Consider the following 11825-nt stretch of genomic DNA (forward strand, 5'->3'; position numbering starts at 1 on the left):
GTATCGGCTCCGGAACCGGTGGCCGGACCGAGTCGAACCAGAGCCACCGGGAACTCTAGTAGTAGCGCGCTCGATGCACAATCAATGCCCGGGCCTAGTCGCATCCGACCCCAACCGGGTCCCAGTGCCACTATTACGTCTGCCCAAGCAGGACCCATGCCCGGACCGAGCCGAATTAGGCCCACTGGAAACGCTGCGTCCAGCACGTCGGCTCCCCAACCGGTGGCCGGACCTAGTCGCATACGCGAAGTGACGCCACCGAATCGAATCATCCAGCCCGGTGCTTTCGTTGGCATGCAGGGAACGTCCCCGCCGTTCGATCTCATCGCACAGGTCATTGTCTCGTCGCAAGAACCCGGTACTAATCGCATCGTGACACGCACAAGCCCACCCGTGATCCTACTGGACAGCATCGCTCAACTCGTCGCATCCGGGCGCTACGGTGTTTCGATCGATGCACCGGCCGACGCCTCTCCGGAACTGGCACCGTCCGGTCCGCGCGTCATCACCGTCCGGGAGGTGATTGCCGGCATAGAGCGCATGTCCGACAGCGACGAGATACCGCTCAGTTCCCCGCAACGCCAGCCACCTTCCGTGCCCGCTCCGGGGACACCGAACGCCTACGCCACCGCTCCACCGCCCCGGTTGCCCGGGCGGGAGGCAGGTGGTGCTCCCGCTTCCCTCCGCCAACCGCGCCCGGACGTGTGGGTCGGTCAGATGACGCTGCGGGAGCGCAAGATGGCGGCCGGGCGGCGCCTCAGTCAGCTGCGCGGCGTCAACTCCGGCATCAACCAGCAGGCGGGCACCTCCGTGCGCCAAGGCAAGATAGCGCGCAACGATCCGCGCCTGCTGTTCTACACCGAGGAGTCGCTGCACTGTCCGCGCTACTTCATCGAGCCGTCCTTCTCGCCGGACGGTCGCGTCATCTGCTCGCCCTACAGTGGCGGCGCTCGCCTGCTGATGTTCAACGAGCAGTGCGCCGAACCGCAGTACGCGGCCGAATCCATCCCCAAGCCGCTCTACGAGCTCAAGTTCCTCGGGCCGCAACCGCGCTTCGTCGTATGCAGCCAGTTCAGCCCTCGCATGCCGCTCGTCGTCACCGGGTGCCTCGACGGGGAAGTCCTGTTCCACCCGACGGTACTCTAATTGTATTATAGTTTTTCTTAATTATTACCGAACCTATTATTATCAATGTTACGGATACGTCGTTTGTATGTAGCTGTAACTCAGATTAATTTGTAATTCAAAGAGATGTGCAATGAACCAATTGCAGCCAATTTAGGTCTCGTATGCCTCAATGGGAGAAACCCTCTTCCACCCGACGTTTCTCCAATCGATGAATTGTATCATATTTGATCATAATAATTTTAATACGTGCTATTAGATTACTGTTACGAATATGTCGTTTGTATGTACTTCAAATTCAGACTAATTTGTGCTTTAACCAGACGTGCAATCAGCATTTGGCAGACTAAAATATACAGTAAAACCGTACTAAATAAATTAAAAGTGCTGAGCGACGTTTGTTGTATGTAATTTTAGTATCGATCGTTTATTCGTTTCGACAAGCAGCGGGAGTCGTACAAAGTGTGCCAAACCGGGGGAGTTTGTGCGGGGCAATTCACTTGCTATCACGAACAAAAAACAGGATAACTCGCTCGACGGGTGTTGAGATTGTTCCGCATGACATGTTTTTTTTTTGGGTTTTTTCCTCCCTCCCGTGGAAAGGCAGCTGGGGCCACAGGGAACGTTACTTTCCCGGGTTTATTTTTCTTGCGCTTCGGCTCCCTCCTCTCGTCTTGCATTGCATATTAAGTGTGTTATTTTCTTTATAGAATGTGTGTGAATTATATTCAGCGCCGCGTTTTGACATCGCTGGTAAGAATGGTTAATAAAAATAGGATCGCTCGATGCTTTCTAATCCTCCCAGTCGGTGTTGTTCGACTCCGAGTCGCTATCCTCCTCGTCCGACGGTTGGATGACGCGGCCGCGTTCGGCCAGCGCACGCCGGAGTGCATCGGCCAGCGCGTCCGTACCGACGTCACCGCCGCCGGCACTGTTCCGGTCACCGGGCGCGTTCCCGAGCTCGCGGTCCGCCACCGGACGCAGCTGGAACCCCTTCTGGATCTCGTACATCAGATCGCCGCGCGTGTCCCCGCTGCTGCTGCCGGTGCTGAGTGCACTTTGGTCCACCTTCTGCAAAGCAAAACGGCGAGGGAGAGAGAACGGGATTACGTTGAGAGACCGTTGGAGGGTGATACGAATGTTCGGCCTACCTTCAGTGTTGTGCCTTTACGGATGCTGTCCAGCAGGGCTGATCGGTCGTCCTGGGCGCCGCCCGCAGCTCCGCCAGGAATGGTCGGAGCGAGCCCCTTCACCGGAGGCATCATGGCTGGCGGGGGTGGCGGTGGTATCGGCCCACCAGTCATCGCGGGTGGTGGTGGCGGCGGCGGCGGTGGCCCCGGTGTCGACTGCAGTGGTGGTGGGGGACGCGTAACCGCCGGCGGTCCGCCGCTTCCCGCCACCTTCGGCGGAGTGGTCGGCGGCAGTGGGGGAAGCGTGCGGTGCGGCGGCGGAGGGGGCGGATTCCGCTGACCATTGTCGGGCTGGTTCTGGTGCTGTTCGTGAGTGGTGGGAGGCAAGATGGGGATGAGATGAGCTTGATGCGGGGAAAGCGATGGATAGCCTTCGGAGGACTCGGCCTGCGTTGGCTGTGTTTGGCTACGAACCGGTACCGGTGGGGGTGCTGGTGGCTTCTGCTTCTTGCCGCTGCTCTCCGACTTCACCTGCCCGAGCACGTTGTTCGTCTGGATGAAGTCGTAAATGAACGCGCATGTGTCACGATCCTTCAACTGTGCAGCGCCGCCGTGAACCGAAAACGATAAGGAGAAAACGTTACACACCCTGTCCAGTTGCTATAAGACCACATAGGTTTTTATAGTTTCTATGAATATATTGCAAACCGGAGGTCGCGTCAAATCAAACAAAATTCACTTGATTTTTTGGTCAAAACGTTTAAAATCAATATTGTTCAGTTGCTATAAGACCACAAGTTAAGTAAGCAACAATACTGAAGGGAACAGTATTAACAACATGTTGGAATTCGAGAAGCAGTCCCTCGTTTCAGCAAGTCGCAGCAAGTATTTATGAACTTTTTGAAGATTCCATCTGAATACGTCACTATTAAGAAAAAAAACCCTAACAAATCGAAACTACCGACAGGTGAACCATCATCAGAATTGCTGAAAATTCACAAACATCATTGTGTAAAATGAAACAAATATTGAAGTTGTCACATTTTTCGCACAGTGTTGGTAAAAGGCCCCTTCATAAAGAGGACCAAAATGGCCAACGAACCTGACAAAGACGCAGACACATATCGAAAGTGTTTTTTTCAGGCAGGGATGATTTCAAAACATGCTCAGATATGATACATCAAATTTCAAGGTAAATGTAAATACAAAGCTTGCATGATTGGTACTTATCAATGGTTCGAAAAACAAATATTTTTAAACCAACATGGATTGGCAATGATAACCAAACTAAAATATTCTTTCTTCCTTTGCACAATTCAACCAATGAATCCAGGATATATGCAATTTGATGACCAGCAGGTCACTGAATCAATATTTAAAACATGTGTGAATTTAGTCTACCAAGTGGTAATGGAGAAAAAAATCCCTTTCTGCATCGAAACAAAGACGTTTCTTTGGCGTTTCCTACCCGATTCGAACTACTGATCGTTCAAGACATGGCCCTACGAAGACTTCAGTGAAGAAATATTTCTAAAGCGTCGAGAACTAAGCCTCAAATGATTCTAAATTTGAAATGTACGCTAAACTAAACCTGTTTTACCTGCACAACGAATTGTGTAGCGTACCAATTTACTGGTTCTTAACGAATGTGGTTGTTAAACTAAATCAATAAACCTGATAAGACATTTTTCTTCTTCGATTAATTGTTTTGTGTGATGAAATCTCTTGAAAATATGTTTTTGAATCTTACAGTACATGGAAAGCTGTTGCAAATTATCATCAACTAGCATAGGAGATTGTTCCCTCATAGTATTGTACCCCGTTTAACCGGGTAAAAAGTTAGTTTTCCTATATCTTAGGTATTTTTCAAATGCTCGTAACAATTATATATTAACCAACCCATCCACAAAACCCTGTGAAACTTGTACACATTAGCTGCAAATGGATAAGTAGAAATCCATCTTGGAATAGCTCATCTCAGCGCATTTTAGCGATGGTTTCGTTCAATTTTATGACTAAAGATTCATCAAACATTACTTTTGATATGTTGGAAGTTACTTTGAAGAGTTATTTCAATTTCGGAGAAACCGAGACCATATATGTCTTAATGGAAAAACATATCTCAAGCATCCAAGTTGATTGTATCGCGTTGGAAAGCCAAAGAAACAAAGGAATGTACATTGAATAAAATGTAAACATAAACCGTCGGAATGGGTGAAGCGTCAAAACGTTGAGTTGAGAACGAACTAAACCAGTATTTAAAACATACGTGCTGATCCCGAACGCCAGCCTTCGCGAGGAACGGCTTGAGCGTGTCCTCTTCGCCGCTCAGATCGAACCCGTGGTGCGGATCCCAGCCGACATGCGTGACGTGCTTGAAGTTCGACGGCGTCCCGATGTCCGCCTTCGACAGCTTGCCCATACCCTTCACCTTGCGCGGCTTCTGGTGCGGCTGGTTGGCCAACTGCTGCGAATGCTGCTGCTGGTGTACCGGGTACGGCTGCTGGAATGCTGAGACGGCTGGAAAACAAACAGCCGGGTAAGTGCGATTCGTTAAAACAATCAAATAAATCGAACACGATGGAGTCTTACTCGTGGGTGGTTGTTTCATGCGATACGTAACGCCCGTGTCGGATGCATCCGAATGCTGGCTGCCGCCGACCATCGTCGACAGTGGTGGTGGCCTGGCCGGTGGCGGATCCTTTCGCGTGCTGGTTCGCTTGACGCGCTCTGCGGGAGGGAGATAGGAAAAAGAAAACAGTATTAAATTATGCTAAAATCTTGCGCCATCGGAGCAATAAAAAAATAATATGAAGGAAGGGATGAAGGATTCGTGTTGGACGGCACTAGTACGTTTGAGATCATTGCCCTGGTAGCGCCAACAGCAATGCATTATGCGTGTGAGACGAAACCGAACACACTTCCGCAGCTGGGGACGAGATACAATTGGCAAGGGCATAGCCGTGCGTAAAAAACGAACAATTTTACGGAGTGAGCGAACAGACTGTCCATGCCAGGCGACCTTTCAGAGTCTTACCAAACGAGAACGCTCTTTCGTCCTGTTCGTGGATGCGGTTAGCGAATCGCCGTTGCGCCTAAAACCGTGTTCCCCCGAGAGACATGACCCACTTCGTAACTGTGCTTACGTCTGTCGTAGGTTTACGTCATGATTGTTTTCGCTACTTCAAACGCCAATAGCAACTTCTAATTCGTCCATTGTTTTCTCCGACAGCTCGTACCAAAGTGGTCAACCGAAAGATTTGAACAAAAATACACAAGAAAAGAGACAAAAATTAAGTACAAACTACAAACCTTTTGGAGATGATTGTATATAATGCGCTGATCGGCAATGTGAAAAACTATATAATATTGGCACAGCATGTGTTCGAGTTTCCAACGTTCGACCTCGACAAATTTAATCAAATTATGTACACGGATCTAATCCCTTCGAATGTGTAGCGTTTGATATACTGTTAGCAAAATTCAATAGGATTGGCGCAAGAAAGGGCAGCTCTTGTTTTCGCCCTTCGTTTTGGTTTTTTATAGTTTGGTGTTGTGACCGTTGTTAGAACATAAACGAATCTTCGCTTATTTTTTTAATGGGCCCTGAGCCCATCCTGAAACCTGAGCGGACAATAATAAACATATGAATTAATTTATTAGCTAACTTATTATTAGCTAGCTTATTATTATGATGAAAAATGCCCACTGCCTTTTTCATAAACCAACGGAAATGAAATTATTATTTCTACAATTATCACGTAAAATAAGTGTTTGGATTATACTAAAATTTCAAAAACAAATCTTTGTCTACCTTTTCGACACAAGACTTATGTTGGGTATCAGATGTTTGTTTGTTTTGCATTTCTGGGCATAAGTGAATCGTTTTCTAAAGAAGGAAGGGAAGACCTAAATAGCTAAGCTAAAGAGGGAAGAGAAGATCGTGACATTTAAAATACGGAATGTGGTACAGTGACCGTACGTGACAAACGATTCTCTTGCCTATTTGCACGCCAAGAGCGGAACAACAATCAACATAAAATTCAATCGCACAAACACGGATGCCTCCGAAAAAGACAAAGTCTTCCCGGTAGCGAATGTTTCCCGGGGACTCCCGTATATTAAATATGGATCACTTTTCCGCATTTATTACTACGCTTGGAGTCCGTCTTTGTGGATACTTATCTAAGTGTAGAGCGTGGTATTTAAACACGTACCAACAAGTAATGTTGTTATCGAATTTTTGCATTTTTCTGTATCGAAAACCTGTTCTGCAGGGTTTGCAGAGTTCTCAAAATCGTACCACATGATTGCTCACCATAAAATGTAACGCAAGACAACTAAAAATAATTCCAAAGCGAGCAGTGTTCAACACTGTGCCTTGCATCATCTTGCCCATATACTGTCTGTTAGTAATTAAAAAGACAAATATGAATAGTTCCGGTTCGCTTATCGGGGCATTCTTTACGGTTCTGCCTCCGAACAGGTGTGGCTGATCTCAGTCTTCTTCTTCTTCTTTCGATATGCGAGTCGGGGTATATCCTCCTACGCTAAGTCGAACAATTTGTTCCCTTACACGTAATCAGAGGCGTACCAACTCTGTCCGAACTCCTATGAAGGGGCTCGTCCTTTAGGACCGGCTAATAATAGCCATATGTCCACCCGCCGGCTGATCTCAGTCAGGTAATCTCAATATACGATTCTACCCTTTAGGAGTATGTTCCCCGCGAGAAGGTGGTTCCGATAGGGAAGGTCGTTTGGTTGGGGTATAGTGCGTGAAATTTCGATAGCAAGAACGGTTGCTACGTGCAGTAGAGTGAGGTGCGTGTGTGCTTTGCTTACCATCGCGGCGCCTGTTGCGATTGTGCACGGTGGTAAGGGTCGTGCTCATAAATCCGGCAGCCTCGTCGTCAGTGGCAAAGTTCAGCGCAACTATGCCATCCTAAAAATAAACACCAAACACATAACAAAACATGAACAACGGAGCGCCACGCCGAAATGGCGATAGCTGGTGGCCGGTTTAGCACATACCTGTCCCTCGAACGTGATGAGATACGGTTTTGGCTGCGTTACCTCGATCTTTTCGTACAGCTCCTGCTCCCACACCATTAGGTTCGCCTTGAGGCAGTACAGCCGGAAGTAGTACGACTTGCGCATGTTATCCTTGATGAAGCAGAGGGCCCCGGTGCATCGTTTGACCCAGGACGCGTGGGCCGGAGACTGCGTCGTGTACAGCTGCACGACCGCTGTGCTGAGTGTCTAAAATGAAACAAAAACATTGCGTGAAATTCATCTGTCCCACTTCATTGTGATCATCTGGTTAGGTTGAAACGTAGAAAAGGTAATTAAATAAGCCTCAAATACTGTAGTATTGTTTGGTCACCGTAAAAATCTTCCCGAAAACATTGTGAGATTCATTTGCAACTATCACTTAATCAAATTATGACAAGTCAAAACAACCATTCCGAATCTATAGATCTTAAAATGTCAAAATCAATGCTAAAAAATTATAATAAACACAATCAACAGTAAAAAACCTACAAATAAGTTGTTGTTTAGTCTACTTGTCTGACGACAAATAAAGATAATTACCCCAAACAATTAAGCAAAATGCGGAACGTATTGGCATTATTAGTTTTCACATGCTTTTCCTTTCCTCGGATACCCATTGGTGGAACAACCGACTAGCGAAGCACTGCAACGAGTTCCAAACCCAATTCACAGGTAATTTATGATACTAAGTATTGATTTAACTGGCAACGAAATGATCTTATCTTCCGGTAAGCCGTAGTATCGATTTAACTGGCAATGAAATAATCTTATCTCCCGATAAGCCGCAGATACACTTAAGCCAAAAATTAACTGAGCAAATCGCTAAGCGCCAGTTTTATCAAAGTATCAGAGTATCACGATTCGTGCAAACAATTACCTGACTAGCAAGACGGTGGCTGATAACGGTTGGTTATCGGATTGGTTATTGGGTAGATTATTTCACCATTCGTTTCTCCTAAATAGCTCCTTACCATTGTCTCGGTTTATCGGAAATTGTTGCAACAGTAAAATTGTATAATTCCAACCCGCCAACCACAACCGAGTTAACCCGGGATAAGGTTACAGCCGTGATTAGCTGGAGGAAATGCCACGCTACAATTAGTTTTAAGTATTAGGTTAAGAAAAATGTTATATTTTGGTACAAAAAGTACAATACGGCCTGGCCGTCCAAATATATATATATATATAAAAAAAATTGTATAATTTAACATACATAAACATATTTTATCGTAATTATTTTTCGCAAACGTGTAATTTTCAAACGATACAACTTATTTAAGTATCTGTTTTCAGAAATCTATAAATAATAAAACAATAACAAAGTAACAACATGAAGCGTACATCAACATACAATGTATTCGTTTCCATGAAAAATATTCCCGTGAGTGGTAGAGCGGAAAAAAATTTAAATATTTTCTTCAGTATTTTTGATACTATATTTTGATAGTTGGTTTGTTTTTATTTTATGCAACCTGTGATCCTCGATTTCAGTTTTGAGAGTTACATCAACTTTTTGTTTCAAATTAGCTAGCGTTCGAAGATCAGGGAGGTTAGATTTTGCCTCACAAACAGAGCCTTTAGAGCCGCTGGGAGTTGCACGGAGCAGTTTCATTCTTTGGTAAATGTTATTTTAAAAAACAACCTCTAAGGAAACAACAGCGTTGCGGGGCGCTCCGTTAGCAGATCAGACACGTTTGTTTTATTTCTGCGGCGACTTTCCAACGACGTTTCTACTTTACCATCAACATCAGGCTTAAATTTCGTGTTTTATGGTAAAACATTTCTCATGGTTTACACAAGAAAACCCAACAAGATGCTCCATAAATAATGAAAGCAGCTAGCGAGCGTATAAGGAAAGGCCGAAATTGAATTAATTTCCTTCCTCCATTTCAATATTGGCAGCATCGTGCAGTAACATCATATCTTGCTCTGGTGCGGCGGACGTTTTGTTCGGACCCATCGGAACCGTTCGCCCGTGCCCGACTGAACTGAACGGAAAAAGAAAACCCATAAACACACACATGCACACGCCCACATGCCAGGTGTATTATAAATTACCAGTTTCCCAATGCATTGGTGGCCCGCGCAAGAAAGTGCATTCGTTTCCTGGACGGAGAAAAGTGCCTCCAATGGGCACCGAGGGAAAATAAACTTTTCTTGCCCATCGCCGCACCAGTGCCGCTTTCTCTTTTTCCCGTCAGTTCTAGGCGCGTGCTACCCACGTTCCTGGTGCGGTGGAGGTTGGGGGAAGCTACCGGCATTTCCTTTACGTGTGCCCGATTTCCACACACTCCGTAGTAAATTGATTTTTCTTCCGCGCACCCGGAAAAAAAGGTGGGAATGGCACTCAATTTTGTTTCTCCGCCACACGTTCGACGCGGTTATCTGGCTGTTGCGTAGGTTTTGATGTAAGGTAGCGGCGTGCCGAATGCATCTGTTCCGAATCGCAATCGTACCGTGGACGTCCGCCTCCGGAAATGATTTACTTTCAATTTCCAGGGCCACCGTTTCCGCTTTGCCGGCTGAACTATTACCATCGCGATCCATCCGATGGGCGATTATCATTCGCAGCCGAAAAGTTGAACGACATTACGCCCAACATGGGATCAAACGGCTCGGCGTTTTGTCTCAAGCCATGCAACCAGCCCAGTTTCCACTCAATCCGCAGTGGCACTATTGCATAACCGATGAACTTGGCGACGGGTGGCAAAAAGATAGCCAGCCGGTGCGCGCGCGTGAGAGATCGAACACCCGTGGCAGCTGGCCAGCTCGATTTTAGAGCGCACAGGAAATGATTACCGATCCCCCTACTTTGCTCGACCCGTGGCCATTTTCCGCTGATCCGAGTGTGCGGAAGCATGGTATGATCATCCCCCTCAACTACCTGTGGAGCAGGAAAGCGAACCGAGCAATAAAGATTCCAGGCAATGAAAGTGGATAGGGAAGAGGCAAAACATGCGCGCACTCACACACACACATGTGAGGAACTGTTCAAGTAAGAAAAGTAAAAGTATTATCCCATCCCATTTTCAGCCCCAATCGGTGTTCAATGAGGAAGAGCAATAGCATGGAGCATAGGCGTGAAAGCATACATATGCGTACGCTCTTCGCTCGATTCGACCGTAACGAGCTATTACTTTGCCTCCGGCATGCATGAACCCGGCTCGGTACTGCAGGGGTTCCCAATCTGTTTACCTCTTTGTCACTCTCCTTCTCGCATCTGTTTTATCTCCCATGCTCAATCCGGTTTCATGTGCAGTTTATGCGATCCTTTCCTTAACCCAACCTGCATTTGCCATCGCGATGCATGCCGGAAGTGTGGCCGTCTGGACCGCGAAACTACTTGTGCAGATAATTGCCCCAGTGCGTTGCGTGATTCACCATCGCCAGCGGAGGGTGCGCACCAGCATCATGTAGCTAGGCCGGGGACCGGAAGCTCTGAAAGGTCTCATATCAATTGAATCACATGTTGCCACTGTTCATAACCGTCAATAACTCATTTGAAGAAATGTGTTATACCTGTTCAAGTTCTTTTCTCTTGGTTGTGGTTTTACTCCAAGCAATAGATGTTGTTATGATAAGGTTGTGTACAAAACGAAAAAGAACAAAGGCATTCCCTTTTACCAGGGGATGTCAACATTGCGATATTTGCAGGGGAGCAATATTTTTGTCGATAACAGCATGAACAGCCCCTCCGGATGCAAAATTGATTGGAACAGATTGCGTTATCATTTCAATAAGAACTTCAAATTTGCTTATGATCACATGCTAACGAAACGGTGATAGTCGCTTTTCTATGAAATTTATATTTAAATCTCCCTAAAGGGTAATCTTACACAAACATCCCATATTTACGAAAGTCAAGAGCGATGATTATAGTGCTGTAATATAGTTTCATTATAAGCTGCTATTTCGATTATGCTGCAAGTGTTCTGCCTCAACTTTTGGGGATCTTTATTGTGGATGTTCTCGGGAAACAATTACCTGACAGCGTCGGCCGAGGAGGCGGAAAAGTTGATCATTTTCCTCGTTCGTCAGTAGCAGGCTGGGTCGGTTCGCTTTGCTGGCCGTGGAGTTCCGGTCGCCCGCGGTGTCAATGCCACCCGGTTGCTTCATCGTTTTTTTTTTTATTTTTCCTGTCGTCCAGCTGATCGGTTCTGCAGCTAAAACTTAAGCTCACTCTGCGTGGTACGTGGGAAACTTCCGGGATGAATCACGATGCGCTGTTCAGTATCCTGATGTCGAACGTTTTCCAACAATTTGGCTTAAATTGTGAGGGTAACAAGCTGTCTGGCGGTTGGTAGTTATTGATTGTTGAGCGGTTGGTTGTGATAAGTGTCGAAACCAATGGACGCCACGGACACGGATGTCGTATACACTTTATTGTGTTTTGCACAGATAAAAGATGGCTTTAATGGCCACCGTCCCGAAACACCCGACGTCTGATAAGCTTTATCAAGCACAACCGCACTTATCGTAGGTGACACCTGTTTTGTCCTCCGTGGTTTCACACTGGCC

At 46.5% G+C, this 11825-nt stretch overlaps 1 protein-coding gene across 1 annotated transcript; it reads right to left on the reverse strand.

The window, feature by feature from the left end:
• Positions 1 to 1829: 1829 nt before the first annotated feature.
• On the reverse strand, positions 1830 to 11557 carry LOC131290840 (actin nucleation-promoting factor WASL-like). Its single transcript, XM_058320023.1, has 7 exons — positions 11292 to 11557; positions 7287 to 7514; positions 7098 to 7197; positions 4833 to 4985; positions 4525 to 4766; positions 2277 to 2852; positions 1830 to 2196 (listed from the first exon to the last, which is right to left on the reverse strand). Exons 1-7 carry the CDS (start codon positions 11421 to 11423, stop codon positions 1918 to 1920), a joined length of 1710 nt encoding a protein of 569 aa, XP_058176006.1. The 5' UTR covers positions 11424 to 11557; the 3' UTR covers positions 1830 to 1917.
• Positions 11558 to 11825: the final 268 nt, after the last annotated feature.

Source organism: Anopheles ziemanni, chromosome X (genome assembly GCF_943734765.1).
Source record: "Anopheles ziemanni chromosome X, idAnoZiCoDA_A2_x.2, whole genome shotgun sequence".
NCBI classification, from domain to species: Eukaryota; Metazoa; Arthropoda; class Insecta; order Diptera; family Culicidae; genus Anopheles; species Anopheles ziemanni.